The following is a 25,031-nucleotide window of genomic DNA, read 5'->3' on the forward strand; positions in this document are numbered from 1 at the left end:
GTCACTATCATCTAAGCATTACTAAGTTTATTATGACTTATAATTTAATGTTTGATCAGAGCTCATGTACTTATCCCATACTCCAACCATGTCATCGCCTTGTGAACGTGAGAGGGATTTTTAAGGTGAGGCTTAGTGTCTTTTGTCAAAATATCTACTGTGAACAATAGCTGTACCTACAGTGGGTTTGGGTCAACCCATTTCTTAATATTGGTTGCCTTTCATGTCAATCCTATATGCTTGCTTCTTATTGGATGGCTCTACTTCCTCTTCTTTTGTTTGTTCCTCACCTAGAGCACTGCTCTTTACTCTCCTTTAATAGGATGGCTTCTATCCTTCCACTGCTTACAATATATATATTTTTTTTCACGTTAATTGGACTATTATTAACTACCTTCAGAAGGACATTAAAAATATGTAGTATGATTTTTTAAGAAAAAAAATGAAAGGTTGTTGACAACATTAAGTTCATAGGACACAATATTATGAATGTAAGAATTAGCGCTTGTGAGGAGGTCACTTAATTACATTGCCAATTAGTTAAAGGTTGCCTTTCGGCCTTCAGAGTTAAGTTCCAAAGGTAAAAACTCTGGTGTCTAAATATCTGGAGTTCTCTGTGGCTCCTTTCCCTTAACTATCAGCAATGCCTTTGAAAATCATTTGTTCAGATTTAAGTCATTGGAGTTATCGCCCATTACCAGTTCTTGAAAAAACACATCTTGTTCTTTCTGACCGCATGGGGATGGGAAGTCTGGTATGGAAATCTGTGAGGTATATAAAACCTATGTGACTTGCTGGGTAATTCGTCCTACTGAGTCTGAATAGCTGCAGTCATTCACATTATATACTCTATTTGGCAAGGTTCATTGCCTCCAGTAAAGGGTGTATTTTACTTCTCAGTGTTTCTTCAAGATTTAAAAAAATCTTGAGAACCTTTGTGAGGCTTAAGAGAAATAAGGATCAGGGTCTGACAAAGAAGCACAGACTAGAGCTTTTTCGAACATCCCATGGCAACCTCTGTAAGTCTGATGATGCTCCCCTTGCATGCCAGTGTTGCAGCTGAAGCATGGTAACATTCTTATTGTACGCTTACTGTCTTCACTACTCTAACTGTACTGGGCCATTTCTAATTAGACAGTCTGCAGCACTTCCCTTTACCTTAAAGGCAATGATCCTCTGATGAATCTTTCTCCAGCGATAGGAGAGATGGAAATTAGGGTAACCAAAACGGCATGTTAGTTGTCCAGTGAGAACCATAAATTGACAGCCATCTCACAAATGTGAGATCAGATTTAGGTACACCACGCTCAGGACCATACTATAGAAATAAAGAACTAATACAGGAAGACCCAACCTCCTGAAGAAGTTAAGTTGGACCAAAAGCTCTGTTACGGCTACACAGAACAAAAGAAGCAGAACTTGATGTTCGGTAAAAGCTAGCTGATTCTCACTACAGCACATTAAACTCATTAGTAAGATCGCACAGTTTCAATGAAAGAATCAGCAAGACTCAATGATAGACTCAGGCGGATTGTAAATTAATTTGGTTATTGTATTAAAGATTCAAAATTCGTTCCATCAAGTCATTTTTAGGTTTCGCCTGGCGTCCGATGCGCAGCAGCGTTCGCGCAGGCAAAATCTTTTGAGAACAGTCTGGGGCTTTGTCCCGCCTCTCTGTACCATTGGCTAGCTCCATAAATGGAGGCTAGCCATTGGAACAGAGATGCGTCACTCATTCCCCGAGCAGATTCGTGGGCGTTCCGGCGATTTTTACTCATCCCGCCCCTTTGTGAACGTCATTGCGGCGGTGGTTTATTTTTTTTTTTGAAGGTTTATTTTGGTCATTTGTCCGAAGATGGCGGCCGGGCAGTAGCTTACTTGAGAGGCTCCGCCGTGCCATCTTGAACCAGCGTGTGCCAGTTCCCGCCCCCCTCCCGGTGTTCGTGTGCCCGTTCCCACCCCCTCCCACTGTTCGTGTGCCCGTTCCCGCCCCCCCTCCCGCTGTCCGTGTTCATTTGTGATTACTTTGCCTCTGGGTGGTAAAGTCGATCAGCATAGCGTCCTTTCTCAAGGGCAAAAGAAAAAGTATGGCATTGCCCCTTCTCTGGGGTTTCTTCTTTTACAAAGTCTCTGTAAAAGTTTCAGTGATGTAGCATCACAACACCATCGGAAGACAGTCATATGTTCAGATTCACATATTGTCGCCGAAGGCATTGCAACTGGGAGATGCTTTCCCACACTAGTCATGAGAAATGAGCGATTCAGAAGTCCACATAGGCCTACCATTGGTGGAAAAAAATTAAAAGTTGCCATCTATAGCAACAGCTGAAATCCTGTTCCCACAGGTATAATTTACAGCGAACACTGATGAAACATTCAAGAACGTCAAAAAGTTACACATGTACTGAACAAAAAATGCAACATTTCGCTTGCTGTTAAAGACACATTGTATTAGTTCAAGGAACATGTCAACGCTAGAAAAAGCACATTTGGAAAGAACCCTTTAAATTGGCATATCACATTTTATATGAAAGAGGTCTCCAATTGAGGAAACTTTCTTTTTTGGGAAAAAAGGTTAAGGGTGATGATGCACATGCATTACCGTGTTTTAGCCTCAACAGGCAGATATTCTGTTGTGGAGTTTGTTTTGAAATTGTCCACAAGTTTCAGCTTTCAAAATCACTCTGTGGTGGACACGTGCCATATCGCCTTATGATGGCCAAGCCAGTCCTTACTGGTAGGCATTATATGTTAAGAGTGCAGAGTCCAAAGAAACACAAAGTCATGATTTAAAACATAATTCAGTGGTTGGGGTTGTCTGTACTGATAAGACGTTATTACTAGGTAATAACATTAGAATAATGACATATTGAGGAAAAAACTTTATGTTTCTTAACCCATGCATTGCAGTTGGCATGCAGCTCCTTGATTCCACCTCACCATGCTATACTAGGATTGCAATTCATGAACTGAAAGTAACAAAATGATCTGTGTCTAAGGCAGTAACTTACTTAACTTTCTGTATAAAATCTGTTATCTGCATGTTACATGTTGTGCTTTGCAGCAGGCACATTAACCCATAGACTACTTTATGAGTCAAAACTGTGACCAGACAAAACCGAAATCTCCCCAGCAGGTGTATTACTGACATAAGTTATTTTACCATTATTATTATTCCCTCAAAATTAGTGGGCACACAAAGATCTCTGCAGCAAGTGCCTTAGCCTCATCAAATATTTTAAAATCCAGCTTGTTTGTAATTAATTAAATAAGCCTCAACTGCTTTACTCTCACCTTTCTTATTGTTGACAATTTCTTTGTGGCAGAGTTAAAAAAAAAAATATTTGTTGACTGTCAGACTCTGCTTTTCATGACTCTACCTCTTGTGACTCCACCCTCTTTCTGCTGCCACAGCTTGACTTCCAATTTATGGGTTCCTAGAGTCTTTTTTTTCTCCACTTCCAGCAACGGGCATGCACACCGATAGATCAGTACAATGAGGTAGCCGAATCTATAATGTGTTTACAAAGATCCTAAAAACTTAAGTTCTTCAGTTAGTACCTTAAAACTAACCATGCATTGGCATGGGCTTTGGGTGCCAAAACAGGAATCAAGAGGATGAATGAGTAGATGAATGAATGAAAAAATTGTAGAGAGCAATTTCTTACCGAAAATGGTACATGGGCAATACAACTTGCCAGTCGATATACCAAAGCCAAAAAACAGCCAGGTTTTTTTCATTTGTTTTCAAAAGTAGATAATTTTTGGTACAACCTACTGGATTCAAAGATTTGGTAGTGAAGAGCATATGGCTGCCAACCAAGACGGGATTGATAGTATACAGAAGGTTAGACAGTGGCGTTACCCCACTGCCTGGCTCAGAGACAGCAATTGCAGCAAATGAAAAATAAACCAATGTCCATGCATTGTTTTAATTTGCATTTGCCTGCTCTGAGCCAGCGCTGTAGGGAGGCTGAGGCATGGGAGGGGGAGGAGGAGTGGTACGTGCACTCCCTAAGTGCTCATGTGTGTTTGGCCGCCATCTCAGACTTACCAAAACACACATGCGTACTTAGGTTTTCCCCAGCCCAGCTGCATTGAGCAGCCAGGCTGAAGAAGTCCCACAGACTCCCTGGCCTGAGCAGAGCTTCTTTCTAGCTTACTCGGGCCAATTCCCGCACTGCTTTCCAGTACGTGGATTGGATGGAATTAGGACCAGGCAAGAAGGGGAGAGGAGGTTCTATGCGACGCGACGCTGGATGCGGCTGTCGCTTCTCACCCAAATAAAACACTGGAGCCGAGGAGGTAAAGTAGACACGTCTTTATTTAACGTGTGTACCTCCTAACTGCCCTTCTTTCCTCACTTCCTCTTCCTCCCACGCCCTTTCCGCCCTTGCCTGTCCTGTCACATACAGGGTCAGGCAATCACGTTATGACATCTCCCCCTTTTGTACAAAGTCTTACTGTGTCTTAGATTATCTCGATGAGGCGTTCCGGCCGTCGAGTTTGTCGTCGGGGTCTCTCAGATGGTCCTGACGTGCTTCGGTGGTATGTGGGGGATTCCTGTCTCACTGGGCTGGAGTGGCTACGGTCACTGCTACTGCTTTGGTGTTCAGAGTCAGTGGACGATTCCCAGGGGTGGCGGTCATTTGTATCTTGGAGATTGCACTTCTTGAAGTGTGACACGTTTCGTGTAATTCTCTTGTGATCCCCTTGTGCCGTGATCATGGTTCCTTTTCGGCGGCTGACCTTTAGGGGATGGGCAAGGTAGCGGCTATCTGCTTTCGTTCTTCGATCTCGTCAAACTACCACCCAGTCTCCTTCTCGGATATCAGTGTGTTTCGCATGTCTACGCCGATCAGCATAGGTCTTCATTTTCAGTTTCTTCTCCTGATCGATATTGACAAGTGTTTCATGATCAATGTTCGGAGAGCGAGACTGACTCGCACTGCCTATGGTGGGCAGTCGAGTGCGTGGGACTCTTCCTAGCATGAGAGTGGCTGGACACTGGTCTGTGGTGTTATGAGGCGTGGTGCGGTAGGCTCTCAGCACTTCGTTCAGTGCTTGCTGAATGTCTCTGTGAGCCAGTTCTGCTTGTTGTATTGCTTTCTTCAAAGTTCCCATGAACCTTTCCACCATGCCGTTAGCTTGAGGCCATAGCGGTGTAATCTTTTGATGTTTGAAGTCAAGATGCTTTGCAAAATTAGCGAATTCGTGGCCGTTGAACGGGGGCCCATTGTCCGACTTGACACGTAGGGGAATGCCCCATGCTGCAAATGTCTCGTCAAGTATTGGGAGTACCGCGGTGGCTTTGGTGGAAGGTATGAGGTGTGCAAAGGGGAAACAGGAGTATTCGTCCATAATGACAATGATGTACTGGCTTGATTTCAGGGGTCCAAAGAAATCTACGGCAACTTGTTGCCACACTCCTTCCGGCAGTTCCGACATCTGTAGTGGAGCTGGGGGCTCGTCTCGACTGACCAATTGGCATGATATGCAGTCCTTGAGGGTGGCCTCCACCATTTGATCTAGTGTCGGGAACCAGACACGTTCCCGTAACGCCTTCTTGGTGGCACTTATCCCTCGGTGGCCTTCATGTGCTAGATTGATGACCCCTTGTCTCAGTCTTTGGGGTATGACGATCCTCCCCCCTCTCAGAATTAGGCCGTCACTGCTGACGGAGAGTTCGTCCTGTACATGTTTAAACGCAATGAGCTCGCGAGATTGTGGGCTTTGATCATCCGGTACATGGCGCCACGAGTTGTTGTGAATGCGTTCAGACACAGCCTGAAGGGTTGGGTCTTGGACGGATGCTTCCTGAATGGCTGCCAGCGGGACAGTGGGGGGACATGCCGCATCGATGACGAAGTGTAGGTAGTCTTCTGCAACAGATGACGGAGCGGCAGCCGTGGCTATGGGGTGACGAGACATATAGTCTGCAGGATTCTCCGATTTCCCAGGCTTGTGGACAATGGTATAAATGTAGTCCTGAAGACGGAGGCCCCATCGCTCGATGCGGGGAGGCATTTTGGCCTTAGGGTTGCCGAATATGGTGATGAGGGCTTGGTGGTCCGTGACGATAGTGAAGTGCTTGCCATAGACAAAAAGGTGGAAGTGCTCACACGCCCAGACCACAGCTAGGCTTTCTTTCTCTGGTTGAGAGTACCGGGTCTCAGTATCAGTGAGGCTGCGACTGGCGTACGCGATGATGTGGCGCTGGTCGGAGTCCTCTGTGTATTGGGCAAGAATGGCGCCAAGCCCAACCGGGCTGGCGTCCACGGTGAGTTCCGTACGTTTTTTTGCATCGAAGTAGGCTAGGTTGATCGCAGAGCTGACAGCTTTCTTGATCTTTTGGAAGGAGCGATGGCATGCATCTGTCCATTCGAATGGCTGACCTTGACGGGTGAGTTCTCGCAGAGGGTGGCTGAGTGTGGCAAAGTCCTGAATGTAACGGGCGCAGTAGCTCGCCATGCCTAGGAAAGAGCGAAGGTCGCTCACATCTTGTGGGATTGGTGTGTCTGCAAGGGCTGAGACCTTTTCCGGATCTGGAGTCATGCCGTCTTTAGAGAATATGTGACCATAGAATTTCAAGTTCGATTTGTGGAATTCACATTTGGCAGCGTTCAGGGTTAGATTTGCACTGAGTAGGGCGTGGCAAACTCTATCAAGGGCAGTGTCATGTTCAGTTTGGTCTTTGCTGTACACCAACAGGTCGTCACTGTAGTTGAAGGTGTTTGGTATCCCTTGGATCACACGCCTGATTGTTTCCTGGAATATTTCAGCGGCAGATGATATGCCAAAGTTTAGGCGTTTGTAGCGAAATAAGCCTTGGTGTGTTGTAAACGTGGTGATGTAACGAGATCTTTCATGAAGTTCAAGCTGGTGGTAGCCCTTATTGAGATCCAGCTTTGAGAACATGGTGGCTCCATTGAGACGGGCAATCATGTCACTGATGTGTGGGCCGGGGTGACGTTCTCGCTCAATGGCTACGTTGGCTGCACGCATGTCCACACATAGGCGCACTTTGTTGTTCTGTCCCTTTTTGGGAACGACTACCACGGGTGATATCCACGGAGTAGGGCCAGACGTGCGTTCAATGATGTCAGTCCTGAGTAGCTCTTGCAGTTCGTCGTCGACTGCTTGTTGCAAATGGAATGGCACTTTCCGATGGTGTTGTGCTACTGGCATTACTCGTTCATCTATGTGTAGTTTGACCTTGAAGTGGTTCAACTTTCCAAGTCCCTTAAAGAGGTTGGGGAACTTCGCAACGATGTCCGGAGTGTCTTCAGTCATGTAGAGCAGTTCTACCAGTCTGAGCCGTTCCGCCGTCGGCAAACTGAGTAGGCAGTCAGCTACATCTGGGCCTTCCACAACATGGATGTATGCTGGAATTGCTCGGTCCCTGTATGATAGAGTAGTGTGAAATCGGCCGAGACATGGCAAGGGTTTCCGGGACATCCACGTGAATATTCTCACTGCGGCCGGTTCCAGTGCGGGACGTGGCTTCATACTCTGATGTTCTAAAGCGCAGATGTAGTTCAGTGAGGCGCCTGAGTCAAGGACGAATTTTGCTGGGTGGTTTCCAATTCGGATGTCGAGTTTCGGGTATTTCCTCAAACGGTCTGGATCTGCGACCATGCATATGTATTCGTCACTGTCTTGGGACACTGGTGTGTGTGTCACGGAATCGCTGGATGTTGACCTCGATCGGCGTGACTGACGTGATCTGAGGGAGTGATCACTGGACCGGGAGGAGCTGGTCGAGCGTCTTTCCCATTCTCTGACTGCCCGTGCATGATGACGTGTCGAGGATCGAGGCCGCGATGATCTTTGTCTTGAGCGTGATGATCTCTGTCTCGACGACCTGGTCTGACAGACACTTTCGAAGTGGTTGTCTCTGCCACAACGGTGACATCGCTGTCCCATGGCTGGGCATTGGCCCGAGTGAGGGTAATCTTGTCCGCATCTGTAACAGGTCGATGCAGGCTTGTTGGATTTGGACTGTCGTGCTTCCCGTGATCTATGGCCTGTTCCAGATCTTCGAGACGAAGTGTGATATGTTGACTTGTTTGATTTCCGCCGATCGGGCTGGTGCTTCTGATCCTTACGGGCTTGAAGCCTGAATGCTTGTTCCGTCTTGTCCGGTTTGTTGGTCTCCATTTTCTTGGCGTGATCTTCCGCCTGATCGTTTATGCGTGTAATTTCTTCAATTTCTTCTAGTGAATAGCGCTTCTTCAGTAGGCGCCGTCGTAAAGATTCAGACTGGCATCCTGCAATTATGCGGAGCCGTAGGGCGTCCTCAGTGTTGAAGTCGTCGAAGCTGCAGTGTCGGGCTAGCCGTCGTATGCGCAGTATGAAGTCGCACATTCGTTCCTCTTTTTCCTGTGCGGCTAGATTGAACATGTATCGTTCGTAGTCAAGGTTGTACTTGGGTAAGAATTGCCGGTCTAGGGTTCCCTTGACGTCATCATATGAGGCTGTGGCTGCATCAGGCAACTCTTTGATGATTTGGGCAATATCTTTCCCCACTAGGTTTCGTAGGGCAATTAGCTTCTGTTTGGGGTCTTGTACTTGCGACCCAGTCATGTAGTCTTCAAAGTCCTCGGACCAGCTTTTCCATTTGGGGCCCATGCTGCTGCCAGAGGTGAGTTCTAGAGGCTCAGGTGGCCTGAGATATGACAGTCCCATGATTGCTGGGGGCCCTTGAGCCATTGCTGTGGAATTATTTAGTAGGGCCGGCGTTGCTGGTGACCCCCCTGTGTCACTGGAAGAGCTGGGTTGTACAGACATCCCTTTGTATGGAGGCTTGTTGCACTTATTTTCAGTTGCCTGACTTCAAAATGGCCGACACAGAAGGTGTGCATGCAGGTCTAAGGGCGACGCCTGACTTTAAGATGGCCGCCGCTGGTGACACGTGGCTCTGCTTGTGAGAGGCTAGTTTAATTGCAGGAGCGTGCTGCAGGGTGCTCGCTAGTAGTTTTAGGTAAACTACAGTACTGGGGGCAGTCGCTTCACTTCAGGGACTCACCCAGTCCGTTCGTGGCCGCAGCGTGTCTCGCGCTCTCCTCCTCGTGGCCGCAGCGTCTTTCGCGCTCTTTTGTTTCTGTCGGGTGACCACAGCGTCTTTCGCGCTCTTTCCCGGTCACAGCCGCAGGGTTATTGGGCACCAGGGTCACTTTCCTTGGAGGGCGGCTTCTCTCTTTGGCGCCGCTTTGATGGCAGCCGGGCAGCGAGTGAGCGCGTCTTCGTCTGCTCACTCACCGCTCCGACGTGGGCTGCAGGCTCGGGGTGTTCGGCTGCTCGCGGGCAGCAGGGTGCTGGAGCGACGTGGGATTTAGTCTTGGCATCCCATCCTCGTCGCCATTGTCGCTTCTCACCCAAATAAAACACTGGAGCCGAGGAGGTAAAGTAGACACGTCTTTATTTCACGTGTGTACCTCCTAACTGCCCTTCTTTCCTCACTTCCTCTTCCTCCCACGCCCTTTCCGCTCTTGCCTGTCCTGTCACATACAGGGTCAGGCAATCACGTTATGACAGCGGCCAGCGGCTAAAGGTAAGCTTTGGTTTTATTTAAATATAATATTTCTAACTCCACCTCGTGCGTTCCCTCCACCTGCCCCACCACCCTTTGTTTATGGCGGCCGCTGCTGACTGGTTAGAAGAGCCATCTTCGAAGCTGGGCACCCAGGTTTGAGTCTGGCGGGCTATTTAAACATCCTGTGATTCTGGGCAAATCACTTCATCTCCCCGTGCCTAAAAATGAATGTGTCCGTCTGTAGCGCAATTGGTGCTCTCATACCTTCAGGTCGAGTTCGCGCTAAATAAAACTGCAACAACAACAAACAAAAAACATTCTGGTCGAAGTCGAGCACAGAGCGATGCGGCCGGGGCAGATAGGCTGAGCTCCTTCAACCGTTTTGAAGAGATGTTGGCAGGCGCGCAACACCCATTGGGCTCACGGGGCTTCAGCCCCCCCCCGTCGTGTGTGTCAGCCCGGGCTGACACAGCTTCCTTCGCGGCTGGCGGCGTCTAATTGCAGCCGCACCCGAAGTCTTCACAGGTCTGTTAAAGACCATTTAAATGTAAATGAGGCTTCCTAGAGAGTGAGAGACAGAGAACCCGAAAGAGTGACACAGGGAACGCTGTGATAGAGAGACACCGGGAACCAGGGGCGTAACACAGGCCCCTGCAGCCCCCGCAGTGCGTGGGGGCCCAGAGCTGCAGGGGGCCCCGAGCTGCAGGGAGCCCCCTCAGCACAGTAATGAGGCCGGAGAGCTCTAGATGAAATCTGGAGCGGGGGCCTCACTATAGTTAATGTAATCAAACCGAAGAGAAAACTACAGCGAGCACAATATACATGTGTCCAAGTATTTAAGAAAATACTTCCATTTATTAAGAAAAACGCAAATGCCACCATGCTCATGCAACTAGCATTTCCTATCTGCCATTCTGCCTAGCATTCCCCTGTCACCGAAACTATGGTAAATGAGTGTTAAAATATTCACTCTTGGAAGCTAGCTCTCAGGATCAAACTAAATCAATAGAATGGTGTTTGCCACAGCAAAACAAAACACCTCTGTGTTCGGCAAAATATTTAAGCATTGGTAAAGCCAATACGTCTGGCTAAAGGCTTCACTGGCATTGCCTCTTTATTGCCGAGTTTGTGCTGTGTTTTAGTGGCTTCATTGGTGAATCTGACAATGTACAAAATGTTGAATGGGTGTGTACATGAATGGATAAATGAGTGTTTCAATGAATGGATACTTGATAGGTAAGTGAATGAATGCATGTATGGGTATTTGAATGGGCAATTGCTTGAAAGAATAGTAAAATAAAATGTATAATGGATGAATGTGTGATGGCAAGGATAGGTGCAGAGAGGTTAAACTAATCAATGGCAGAAGTGATAATGTTATTAAAATGCTAGGGATTGCCAACATTATGCCAGTGCAAGCATTACACCAAGCATAGGCACTATTATACCAACAATGTCCACAATATATAAAGAATAACCTCAAATATGCCATTTCAGTCATCTCATAGGAGTGAGCAGTATCATGCCATGGGGGTCAAAGCTGTTCCAAAGAATTGCAGCCCTAAGGCTATAGCCAGCATTGGGCAAAGGTAAAGTTAGGCTTTTGGTCTAAGTTTTGAACAAAAGGCTAACTTTACTACCTTTTGGTATTCACAAATATAAGTTACGAGTAGTCTCTTTATGATTGAGGAGTTTCCACACCCAGGTGGACCTCTGCCCCAAGTGCGGAGATTCCACTCCGAATGCAGCGATTCTGCTATGAGTGTGGAAACTCTGCAGTCGTAAAGATTTTACTCGCAACTTATGTTGTGCACACTGAAAAGTACTAAAGTTGGACTTTTGATCAAAACTTAGACCAAAAGTCTAACTTTGCCTTTGTGAATTGGGCCCGTTGTGTTTGAGGTGGTTATGAACATATCAGTAGACAGAGGTAGACAGGAGCAGGCAGGGGCTGTCAGGAGAAGGCAGGGGAAGGCAGGAGCAGGCAGGGGCAGACAGGGGCAGGTAGGAGCAGACAGTAGCAGGCAGGGGCAGGCAGGGTCTGACAGGAGCAGGCAGGGGCCGACAGGAGCAGGCATGATCTTACAAGGTCAGACACGACCAGGCAGACAGAGGCTGGGACAGACGGGAGTAGGCAGGACCTGACAGGAGGATGCAGGGGCAGACAGGAGCAGGCAGTGTCTGACTGGAGCAGGCAGGGGCAGACAGGAGCAGTCAGGATCTGACAGGAGAAGTGAGGATCTGACAGGAGCAGTGAGGATCTGACAGGAGCAGTCAGGGGCAAGCAAGGTCTCACAGGAGCAGGCAGGGGCAGACAGTAGCAGGCAGGGCCTAACAAGAGCAGGCAGGGCCTAACAAGAGCAGGCGACACGGGCAGGGTCTGACAGGAGCAGGCGGGCAGGAAGGAGCAGGCGGGGTAGGCAGGGTCTGACAGGAGCAGGCAGGGCAGGCAGGAGCAAAGAAGAGCAGTCAGGATCTGACAGGAGGAGGCAGGGACAGGCAGGGACAGGCAGGAGGAGGCAGGGGTAGACAGGTGCAGTCAGGATCTGACAGGAGCAGACAGGCGCAGCTTCTTCCACACAGGAGACAGTTATCCAGCCAAGGGCTTCACACTGTCCGCAGGGCTGACATTTGGGTGCCGCCGTCTGCCTCCAGTGATAGATCTAACTCCTTTGCAGGGGGCTGTGGAGCTTTCCAGGAACTCTCAAGTATTTCCAGCAAAACTGCAAATCCAGTCGAGAAAGGTATAAATATTGCTTTCTCCTGCGAATGTTTGAAGATCTTGGAAAAGTAGTGTTTCAATTAACTGACCCAGAATGGTGAGAGAGAGATTGGACTGAAGTTAATAATATCCAGAGGGTGCAGCAAACCTTTTTCAGGAGGGGTTTCACTGCGGCATTTTTCCAGGCAGTGAGAAAGGTGCCTTGTCCTAAAGGAGGACTCAACAATTCCAACAAGGGGATCTTGAGAAGCAGAAACAGAGCTCCTTTAGCTTCTCCGGGCAGAATCTGACTGGGGTCTTGTGGGCGCAGCCTGCAAGGGTGGCAGCAAGGTTGGTTGCATCAACATGTGCACAGGAGGTGCAGTATCAAGGTTGGTTGCAGCAACAGGTGCAAAGGAGGTACAGGTGGTACGATCTTAAAGAAAGATTGTTGGGTGTAGGCATTATTTCAGTCAGAATGTTTTCACATATTTGTTTAATCTTAAAAAGAAAGTGCCAGACCGTTGCAAAGTCGTTGAGACTTTTAGAGAGCACCTGAACAAATATTGGGAGATTGCAATCTCTCTAATAAATTAATTGAGCTGGAGAAATGCAATCTAAAAAGCACTTGGGAAAGGGTCTCTGCCAACAAATAAGTGACGAGAGACAAAGATGAAGGCCTAGTAAGAGAGCAGCATCATGTGAACATGTAAGAGCTGCACCATCAGGATACTCCAGCCATAAACTGAGCTTTCCCAGGACCACCAGGAGACTCCAGCCATAACCTGAGGTCTCCCAGGAACATCAAGAGACTCCAACCATAACCTGAGTTCTCCCAGGACCATCAGGAGACTCCAGATGGAGCCTGAGGTCTCCCAGGACCATCAGGAGACTCCAAATATATACCAGGACACCATCAGGAGACTCAATCCATAGACCGAGGTCTCCCAGGACCATCAGAAGTCTTCAACCATACGCTGAGGTCTCCCAGGACCAGGAGATGTCCTTTCTGGGGGCCAGAATAGAACGTTCCTCCACCAAGGAGGAAAAGTTGCAGGTTAAGAGGAACATTCAGACCCCGACATTGCCATATCGGAACTGGTTTGTAAAGACAGGGGGCATATTTGTGAGAGCCTTGTGGCAGTGGCATAACAATGCCCCCGCTGCCCCTGCAATGCAGAGAGCCCTAGAGCTCCAAGGGTCCCCTTCAGGTCAGTGACCTGGCCTGAAAGATCCCGAGTGAGTCCGTAGGGGGGCCCCCTCCATGTACTTTGCAGGGGGGCCCCCTCATGTTTCGTTACGCCACTGCCGGGAACTCGAGAGAATGAGAGACAGAGGCACAGGGAGAATGAAGGAGCAGAGTACCCGAGAGTGTTATCGACAGGGAGAATGCGGGCACAAAGGACTCGAGAGATAGAGAGCATGCAAAGGGGAGAGACATAAGACAATGGGAGATTGAAGGCACATAGTCCTGAGAGTTCAACTCTAAAGGGTAAGGGGCTTGGCCACTTTGAGAGAGGGAGGAGAGAGATACCGGTTGGTGAGGGGTTTGGGGCACTTGGGGGGGGGGGGCAAGACACCATTTGGTGGGGGGCGCTGATGCACTTGGAAAGGGGGGCAGAGACACCGTTTGGTGGGGTGCTGATGCACTTGGAGAGGGGGGCAGAGACACCGTTTGGTGGGGTGCTGATGCACTTGGAGAGAGGGGGGGCTGAGGCAATTGAGAATAGCGGAGAGCGTACTGTGATTTGTCGGGAACCACACTGACAGACCGGTGGTGGCGGGGGTGGTCCATGCCACGGACACCGATGGATGCAGCAGCAGCTACAGACAAACACAACAGCGACGAGCGCGGCCCTCACCTGATCCCTCGGGCATCCTCCGGGCACCTCCTCACAGCCGGCTCGCCATCTCACCCACGGCGCTCCAGTGGCCGAGGGATGAAGGTCAGTAGCAGAAAAAGAAATAAGAGGCAGGGGTCCATGTGGCTGACATTGAAGAGCGATGGGGAGGTGAGGGGTCTTACACTGCAGAAACCTGAGCCCGGGGACCCATTAAATGTGGCCTGGTAGAGGCAGGGCAGAGGACCTGAGACTAGTGGGGCATGGGTTCGGGGGTCTGGGGCCTCGGAGACAAATGTCCAAGAGACTGGGGCCAGGGAGACTGACATTAGTGAGACACTGTTTCAATGCTTCTGACACCTGACAGACAGATGCCCGCGATTTCATTATATTATCATTAACCATCTTCCAATGACCCGTACTTCAGATATGTTTTAAAAATAAATAATGTGTCAGTGATTGTGTAAGTACTTAATTGTCTGTATAACTAGAAATGTCTCAAGTTATTGTTTTAAACATATCTGATGCAGACCTCATTGGGACATTGCTGATGTTCATGCATGACGAGTTCTCCAGGATGGCTTCTGTGGTATTGCTGAGGCATCATGATAGGCCTGGGTCAAGGGAGTCTGTCACACTAGTAAGATAGAGGTACAAGGGGTCTGACGTCTGAAAGACCGATGTCCAAGAACCAGGGTAGACCTAGGCCAAAGGAATTTGTCACACTAGTGAGATAGGGGCTCAAGGAGTCTGACATCTGAGAGACAGATGTCCAAGAACCAGGGTAGATCTGTGCCGAGGGAGTCTGCCACTGGTGAGACATGCATTCAGGCAGATGTCCAAGTTGTCTGCCTGAGATGGAGAGACATAAGTCTTGTGACACTATGGCTGTGGTTCCCAATCTGTGCGCCCCGGCACCCTGGTGCGCCATGAAAACTAGCCAAGGGCGCCACGGACAGATTCTCGCACAGTTTGGGAATCACAAATAAATAGTATGTTTTTCACTTACGTGCATCTAAATTGAACACTGCTCCGTGTGGTCAGGCCTGCAGTGGTTGCCCTGGGCAATGAGAGGGCAGTGTAACCTCACTTTCAAGGCGTCTACTATCAGATCAGGAGGGAGGGGAGGATGTTTCAATGTCTTTGCTTTCATGCTGTCCGGTGCTGTTTGTCTCCTTTTTTCTGTCCTAATCTAGAGGGTTTTTGCCCAGAATTGCAGTATAGCTCAGCCCAGACTCTCCTGGGGTCTTTCAAAATTTTAAAGCTGCTGCTGAGGCCTTAGCCAGAGATACGCGGTAAGAGAAAGTATCTCTTTGCAAGGAGGGACATGTATTATTAATACACTTATTTGGAAAAAGGTGGGGGTGGGGGTGAGGGTGGGGAGCAAGGGATATGAAACAGTGCGACTTACAGTATACATAAAACATGCTCCAGTCTCAGTAAGATCATTCAGAGGGTTGAGAGTCTGCTGTAATCATATGCGAGCAACAGACCTGCAGGTCACAAGTGCAAATGCCAGTAGTAGCCTTTTGGGTTAACGGGGCAGTAGCGAACAACACAATATAATATTTGTTTTTACACTGCTTTTTTTATCACAAATATTTACAATTTAGGGAGCATACAAACACAGAAGTTTGTCCACAATTGCATGATTTTTGACCTGATAGAAACCAGGGTTAACATCCATGTGTCCAAATTCCAAGGCTGCTTTAGGATTTATTTATTTTTAGGTGAAAAAAATATGCTTATTCACTTTAGAAAATAAGTTTCAGGTATATGCCTTTACAGTCTGACATATTATTGTAAGAAAACAATTTGTTATCACGCCTTCGCTTTAGCTCCCTATTGTGCCTTTCTTATTCTCTTTCCTGAATAGAGAACCCAGGAGCCTAGCAAACAGAATCACCTGTGATCATCAAATCAAATGAGATAATATTGAAATTGCAGGAAAACCACGTGCATTGCCAGTGCTCAATCAAATGTTTTTTGTTTGCCTTTTCTGTTTGCCAAAAATTGCTGCAGACTTACTCCAAACCTTGATTGTGCTTGAATGTGTCTAGATCATGTTTGTTTTAATTCTTTTATTCCATTGTCCACGTTTTACACATTATATTGAAAAGGAAATTGGAATAAACAGCAGAGAACAGTGATCACTATTAATAGTATCATCCAATATATATTTGTTTGCAAAAGTGAATATTTAGTTCCGCAGCTATGCCATATTTTGTTTCTCACAACGTGTTGGTAATTCATTTGTGAATTCCTCACCTGCTGTCTTTTTCAGAATTTGTAAATGGCTAAGAAACATGGCATGCTCTGATTTGAGGTGAATAAACCTTGTTGGGGTTTTGTCTGATGAAGCTCACAGTGTGTCAAACAGTCTGCAGAGCACACGCCAATGTGTTTCAGGCATGGACACTGACGTGCATTTACAGTTCACTTCTCTGAGAACACTATTTCTCTCCAATTAGTCCAATCAGTTGTTGATACAGCATGGGGCTCTGCAGTGGCCAGGATATGATTACATCTATGTTTTAGAATACCTTCAGCTTTATCCCATTTATTTTTAGGGAAAAACATGAAAGTACTCCAGAGAATGGGCTTACATTCACCACCCGCCACAAAAGGTACCATAATGGGGAGCCGCGGCCAACAGTCAATAGGTAAAGGGAGCCGTAGGTTGGAAAAGTTTGGGAACCACTGCACTATGGCATGGGCCCAGGCAGGCGGGCAACACCCATTGGCCTCAAAGGGCTTCAGCCCCCCGTCGTGTGTGGTAGCCCGGGATGAGACACTTCCCGGGGCCTGCTCACAGCCGCACCCGAGCACTTCACAAGTCTTTAAAAGACCTTGTGCATGTTAATGGGGCTTTGTTGTTGTTTCACCCCTTCTAAGAGCCCCTTCAGCTCGACTCTGCCGAGTGCCTAAAGATTCAGCCCCGCCGAAATTTTTTCTTAGCCCCCCCCGAAATTTGACTCTAGTTGCGCCTCTGGATGTTGGATTATACCGTTCCTGAGGCACTGAGGAACGGTATAATCCCCACTGTAATGCAATTTACCCTTTGAACACGAGAGGGCAGGCGACAACCACTCTTCTTTTTAGTAGGAAATTATAACTATTACCTGATAATGATGCCGACTTCCTCCATCCACAGAAAGCCCACTGCGTGTCAAAACGACGTTTTTGCCAGGAGACACGGGAGTACAGGTGTTTAAATTGGCAGTTTGACGGATTTCGTGCCTGAATAGCATTCTCTGCATGTATTCAATAGATTTCCTGCGATCTGCCATTACAGGCTCGCAGGGCCTCTATTAATTGTTTCTAATCTTAGATCAGTGAGTGCACTATGCTTTAAAACCGAGCTACTTAAGATAATTTAGCATCACTTCTCAGCCCACCCACTGTATTTGAGTACCTTATAAATGACAGCAATAAAGACGCCGACATTTACTGAAGGTTACGCACACTTAAACTGGCATGAATGCATATGTAAGCGGATCTGCGTGAGTGAAGTTCTTTTATTATTTAATCAATGAAAGGAAGCTTATAATTTCAGGGGTGTAGCTTAGTGAATAATGTTAGAGGGGCGTGAGTGTAAGATTTCCTAACCAGCAGCGAGGTGTGCCCACCTGAGGGCAGGCTGGGACCCCTGGACGGTGGGAATAGACAGGATTAAGGATATTCGTACTATGTTGTCCACTCTAGTCCGGTACCTCCTCCCAGCGATATAGGGAGAGGATGTGGCCTTACGGCTAGAGCGGTCGACCTTGAAGCTGGGGAACCGGGTTCCAGTCTCGGCAACGACACTCCACATCCTGTGATTCTGGGCAAATCACTTAGGGGCAGATTTACAATAACTGGCGCATCCCCAGGGATGCGCCAGTTATTGTGCGCCGCAGCTCCGCCACCCATGGTGCACCGCAGTTCCAATGCGGCACACCATGGGGCAAAAACGGCACAGATGCGTGACGCATCTGTGCCGTAAAGGTGGCGCATTGTTGGAGTTGCGTCGCAAGCGCGACGCAGCTCCAGCAAGGCTCGGGGGTGCCCTATCTGTCCAATGCTGCGTCAAGCCTTACGCCTGCTTCAAGCAGGCGCAGGGTTTTGACGCAGCATTGGCCTAAAAGTGACCGAGTGAAATCTTGTAGATTTCACTCAGCCACTTTTAGGAGGCGATCCTGCACAGGAACGCCCCCCTGCGCCAGAACGCCTCCTTATGGCGCAGGGCTTTACAATGTGACGCATCTCCCAGATGCGTCACGTTGTAAATACCCCGCACCATGGTGCATCTTTTGTGCTGCCGTTGCGTCACAAAAGTGACGCAACGGTGGCGTAAAAAAGGCGTAAGGGGCTTGTAAATCTGCCCCGTAATCTTCCCGTGCGAACAAAAATGAATGTGTCCGTTTGTAATGCAACTGGTGCTCATGTAGAGCACTCTGATACCTTCAGGTCAAGTTAGGTTGCCTGTGAATGACGGACGCTGCTCTCACTCAGGGACAGAAGCTCCAGCGCCCGATATCGTGATGCTGAAAGCGTCACTGGCCTATAGTGCGTCACAGTCGTCTCAGCTTCAGAGCCAGGCAGCCCAGACAAATGCATTGATTTGTTTAGCGATACGATCGTATCTCTAGATAAATTGTTGTATTTAATATTTGTACAGGAGTGTGAAGGAAATAATTTCAGGGGGACATCCCCAGAGCCCTTATGGAGAATCCGCCGCTGCTTCCTTATATGTACATTCTCACCTGTCTATCCCTCAGTATTATTGGTGTCTCTTTCATCGCTGTTTGTCTCTTTCAAACACCCATCCTCCGGTCTTTGTTTCTTTCTTGATCTATCACCCTTCTCTCTGTAGTGTCTTCTTCCTTTCGTTATATAACCTTATTACACTTCAAAGGTTTCTCTCTCTCTCTCCCTCTCTCTCCCTCTCCCTCTCTCTCTCTCTCTCCCTCTCTCTCGCCCCTGTTTTTCATTCTTATTCCCACCACAAGCTCATGGGCAGTGGGAGGCACGTAGACGATCCGCCCCACTTGTAAAAATAAATGATTATTTTCCAAGTTGGCTCTGTCCTCTGAGGTCAGGGGTTGCAGTGCTCGGGGTTGCAGGAGGCAAGCCAGGGATCACAGCTGCGTCCCCTGGCGACCCCTAAAAGAGGTCCATGATCCTATCTTTCCTGCAAGAGCACATTTTGGGGATCCTAGGCAAATCCTACATTTCACCATGCTTCCTTGTTCGTTATCACATGTAAGATTACCTTCAAATACGCTGCACAAAAACCTCATATTTCATTTAACAGACTATGACGTTGCTCCATCTGTAATAAGAATCTATATAAGCAGTTTTCTTCTACCAGAAATGGTTGATGTGCAAAATCACTGGGTGGCAAAGTGGATTCAAAACTGTGCCAAAAATAATTTACCAAAAGGCTCTCATTTGGTCTTTTTATCATCTGATTTATTTAGTAAATGTACTTAGAGTTACAGCAGAAGTGTGGCCGGCAGAAATAGTACAAAGCATAAAATCAGTTAAATGCTCATGACACATAAAACGTCTCAGGAAACAAAAAACAAACCGGATTAAAAAGACATAATCAAGTAATTCAGAATATGTAACCAAATACTCTTCACAAGAAAAACAAAAACAGGTGTGCTCAGAAAGAAAGAGCTGTTAATTATGCACTTGTCGAACAAGCCTAACAAGTCAAAATAATCCAACTGTGTGACTCTTGTGCGTAGGTAAAAATGAACCTACCCTCAGCTGAGCTCTAAAGCAGTAATACAGCAAATATTCAAATGCACCAAAAGTAAGTGCTCTAAAAATACCCCCACATGGAAAAAAGCAGCTCAGAAGAAGAGAGATCCGAGCAGAACAAAGCCTAAATAAAAAAGATAAACCCCAACAGAATCTCAAGTCCATTTATACTGCTTCAAATAATACATGTTATACAAATAAACTGTGATATTTTTAAATACATCATTCAGTCAGCAACAGATTTACGAAATGAGATGTTAATCAAAAATAAAAACACTTCTCTTGCTTTTTGTCTGAACATATGTATTCGCTATGTAAAAAACTCTAGTGGCGGCTGACAGGGAACGAGGGGTGGGGATGACAAAAAACAAACTATATAAAAAAAACACTTGCCTCTTCACGGCCGCTGTCTTTCCTCCATCGTTGCTTCTCTTCCTGGTGAGTCCTGGAAGGAGGAAGCACAGGCTCCCCTATGCCAATCACAACGCTGAAATGAAGCTTTGTGATTAGTTTGCGTGCCGTGGTTCGGAGCTCACGTGGGCACAGGGAGCCTGTGCATGTTCCCCCCCCAGGCTGTGCATCACAACATGCAAAGTGCGCATGACTGTTTGGCCAGCCCAAGAGAACCGGCCAAACCGACTTGTGCACTTAGAGAGTGCCACCACTCCTCCCCCTGTGACACCAACCCCAGCCCGGCCCCACAGCTGCGAAAGATAAAATGATAACAATGTTATTATCATTTTATTTTTCCCTTTTTCACTGCTCTCAGAGCAGTGGGGATACGCTCCTCCGACTTAGCAAAGAAGCCGCCCCTGCAAAACACAATACATTCTGTGCAGTCTTCCTTCATATAATCTTTCCACTAATAGTAAAATAACAACTTCAAAATACATTGCATGAATGTATTCCTTGCACCTTGTCACGTCCTTCCTCCTGCATCATTCTATCTGCATGTATCATGTTAAAGGAAAATTCACAAAATAGAAAATGAAACCATTTACTTCTGCCAACAGTCTACCGCCTTCAGCCTTGAAGAGTTACATAATCAGCTAAGAAAAGATACAGAGACCATAGGCCGGACCAGCAGATGAAAATTATATTCTTCTTTTTTACAGAGAGAGAAACCCATGCATATTTGTGGTCATGCACATTATTTAAAGCCCTACAGGCAGCAATTCAAAAATACTGTCAAGCATATTTTTAATATAGCTTTCTCACCTATCGGGTGCACATGACAACTGACTTACCTCTGGTTTCACTAGCTGCGTTGTCAGGGCTCGGTGAGGGGGGCACGAATGCTTATATGTTCATATTTTGAAACTATCACTTTTAATAAATACCTCTCAATAAAGTAATAAAATCTGATGCGTTAAGGTGAAATGCTTCAGCATTTTAAAGAAATACACTTTTGTTGTAATTTAGAAGCAACTTTATCATAGTTTTACATGATGCTTGTTGCATGATTTATTTGCCAAATCTTTTCCATGTGCGTTTTGTGCACGGTGTCTAAGAGCCAACCGCTGGCTCTATTCAGGTTGAGCTTTCCATGTTAGTTTGTTGGCTCGCCCACCTCTAACCAGACTTCAGGAATATTGAATTAATGTCACTGTTGCTGCGCACACCAATCTGAAAGTCACTGCAAAGCCATGACCTAACTATAACATTATTACGGGGGAGGCCAATCCCATACACCCCCCTGAAGCAAAGTACCTGTATATAACACCACAAAGTGCAGTTGTTGTCTCCTCCAGGTGTGACTGGAGTGGCCTTTTATGGAAGAGCAGTCCTCTATACCTTAAAGGCCATCTATGTTACATTGGCCATGACCTGAAAGTGAAATTATTAGAAGGGTTTCCCACCCTATATACCCCCCCCTAAAGTAATGTCCCTGCACGGTTTATAACTGTGTGCATTATATAACAGGTAGCTTCTGCAGGGGATTGCACCTCAAGGCACTCAAAGATGATTAACCCGTCAAATATTCGTGCCTCAACAGGGACAGTGAAGGCCCAGTGAGTTTCTACTTTATGTCTGAGCTTTGGCAGTGCTCAGGCCTCTAGTGTATTTGAAAGCCACACATGCCTACTAAAGTTGTGAAGAATCAAAGATAAGGTACTTATTGTGTTGTTTAGGTCTGGGTTGTGAGAACACGGCTACAAATTACCTATTGATAACAATATACCAAGTTGGCTTTCTTCAAACAGCCTCTTTCAGTCATTGGCTTGAGGCTTTGTTTAGCACTTCTTGGCTCAGCCCAGCAGATTATATATCTCTCACCTAATGCTACTGGCTGCTTGGGAGTATCCTTCCACCTCCACTCGAGTGGTTGCATTGAGCTTCATGACGAACTACATTACTTCTAAATCCATCTCTGTCCTCTCTGTTTGCTCTTTCCCTTTTGTCTCACTGTAAGGTGTTAACCTTACATGCTTTAGCATATTAAAATCAGACCTGTTAGCTTTGCTAATGCTTGTTGGCTTATTTGCAGCATTACTTAAGAATGTATATTTTTTCACACAGGTTCAGCCTTTTAACTGACCCACAGAAAAAAACTAAAACTACAGTATCTGAAGAGGACGTCGAAGAGTCCAGAAGCAAATCTGTGGAGCAGCCCGGCAGCTTCTGGCTTTCTGGTTTCTTTTTCCCGCAAGGTATCAAGAATAAGAGACTACAACATTACAAGGAAATGTGGAATTCGTGAATGGGACTGTTACAGATGGCCACATACAGGGGCAGGCTGATCATTAAGTAGATCTTGTAAATGCTGGCTGTAATAAAGGTTTAGGGATCAGCCTCCTGGTGGTTTGTGCAAGGCTCCTTGCTCTTTTTGGGCCTCTTCACTGCAGGTATTCACATTCCCCCGTACTACCATATCAAAAAGTAACAACATCTTTTTAAAGCTGCATTGTACAGGGCACCTGTGCTCCAGCCCTCCCTCTGAGTCAACTTGACAAGAAATATTGACTCCTCACAGGGGCTTCTTCACAGCTCATGTGCTCAGGGTGCATGAAAGGTATCCACATGATTGCTTGAGGCATCCCAATCCTTCTCTGCCTACAGATCAGAAGGCCTAAAGGCCCCATCCAGTTCTCTTTACCCAGCTTGCATCTCGCTGGGCATTCCAGAATGGTCTATGTTTGATGATGTATACTTGGGTTTGAGATCTATTGTGACATCATTCACGAAATGGCTCTGTAGGAGCACCTTGTAAATGTTGGTGCAGACTCAGTTTCAGACTGTGCTCTCTCTGATGGATCTTTAGTTCAGACTGAAGCTGGCATGTCGATCAATACCATTCAATAACATGAAAACATTAGGCCCTCAAAGATGTCAGAGAGTACCGTGAAGATTTATTAAAAGATTAGCAAAGTTACAAATCCAAAACCTCGAAATAGTTGTAGTTCAGTAACCAGTATTTGAATGCATAGTCAATGCAAATATGTCAGTCATTCGAATCATAAAGCAGAGACAAATTATTATAAATTAGTCTCAAATAACACAAGCCAGACTGAATTCTGATGAATGGAAACCCTACACTGCCAAGTTGGGGGAAATTGGGGATGAAGGTGTAAGTATGAAAAGCCTCTAAAGCCATTATTTATGAATCAAGTAAAGCTTATTCATTTTGTTACACCTGCACATAGTTCCCGTAAACATGTTCATTAGGTTAACAAGCTAGAGAGCATTGAAATCTCTCTACGCGTCCTTCAAACTTTAGTTGTCTTCAACATAAGAAGATACATTTGTTGCAAGATGTTCTCTCGCAGGTGTTCATTATTGCTTGCTTCGAGAATTGCGTAAAGTGAAACATTCATATTAGAAAAAAAATTATACATTATTGAGGTGGTGGTGCAGCTTTTCTCCTGAAATGAAAAAAAAGAAGCTACATAGCAAGAAGGAATATGGCAGACTAGCCTTAGCCATCTTAAATGCAGACTATGTTATCTAAAGTCAGTCAAAACATGAAAAATGCACAGTAAATACATTTTGGTGTTGTATGTTAATATCATGTGTGCACAAATATTTAATAATAAATAATATCTATTAGCCTCGTGAAGGGTTATTGCGTGACTTCCCAAAGCCCAGGCAAATCTGTAAGCTCAGTGGTTCAGCGGAATGCTTTGGTCACATGCTGTTGTTACCTGTCTCATGATATAACCTGCAGAGTACAGCTCCAGAACTGTGTTGAAGAGGCTGAAGCCCTTATTTAGAGTTTAGTGGACAGGATAGTCCATCAAAACATGAAGGAAAAGCCATCTTTGGTATTACAACTGCCGTAGACTCTAATGCACATGGAATACAGCGGACGGGGCATTCGCCACATTTGTGATGGAGTATCCCATCTGCCACATTAGCAACACTGATGATGTTCATTTCAATTAATCAGTACCTAGAACTTTTGATGCACCGCTTGGTCAACACTCCGATTTAAGGTTCTTGATAGGTTCAATATAATTCCGAATTCCCTTCTGATCCTAGGTGTGCTACACAAGACTTTCACTAGAGCACCAGAGACTAGTTTTTAAAGAGTCTGGGGGCTCTTTCAGGGAACTCCATACCATAATGACCTTAAAAAGGCATTCCATATGTACCAAAGTTTGCTAACTGCCTTCCTTTTTTCAACCCATCCCCAAGAGGCAGTTTAGTAAATTGCCATACCTTCTCTTGCACTCCCACTGCCAAGCAAATGGGAGCCATTATCCAGCCTAAGATATTCCATTCCACTTGTTATCCAAGTCTTTATCTGTTTCATGCTGATCCTATTAGGAGCAAGCCATTACTCTAACATGGAGGTCGCACTGACTTGTAAAATGTACGGTTGAAACAGTTGTAAGAATGAGAAGTTGGGTTATTCGCATGTTTTTGCGGTGGTAAGAGTCCAAATTCCAAGATCCTTTTATTAGATAGTGCTGAATTTTCCCCCCACTATAGAATAGACATCACCAAAGGTTGATAACTGTGTGAAGACACCAGGGATGCTGTGCTAGATCCTACTCAGGGGGCTGTAACACACGCTTGCTTGGCTGCTTAGCTCATGACCGTCCTGAGCCTCTTAGAAGCGGTCGCTCCCCTCGCTGCTCCCTGCTCACCCACACGTGGTATCGTAGCGCTCTGATTGCCTCGCACTGCTATAATTTTGCTCTGTCATAGTAGCGCTTTTTACCAGACTTGATCGCACTGCTGAATATAGAATCTTCGTAGC

The 25,031-nt window shown here is 46.5% G+C and overlaps 1 protein-coding gene across 1 annotated transcript in view; it reads left to right on the top strand.

Moving 5' to 3' along the window:
• DNAH14 (dynein axonemal heavy chain 14) overlaps window positions 1-25,031 on the top strand; it is a 1,144,348-nt gene that overhangs the window by 1,078,590 nt on the left and 40,727 nt on the right. The window contains exon 84 of the mRNA XM_078647362.1: window positions 22,349-22,479. Coding sequence (XP_078503488.1) covers window positions 22,349-22,479 — 131 coding nt within the window. The remainder of the gene's footprint in view (window positions 1-22,348; window positions 22,480-25,031) is intronic.

Source organism: Lissotriton helveticus, chromosome 6 (assembly GCF_964261635.1).
Source record: "Lissotriton helveticus chromosome 6, aLisHel1.1, whole genome shotgun sequence".
Lineage (NCBI taxonomy): Eukaryota > Metazoa > Chordata > Amphibia > Caudata > Salamandridae > Lissotriton > Lissotriton helveticus.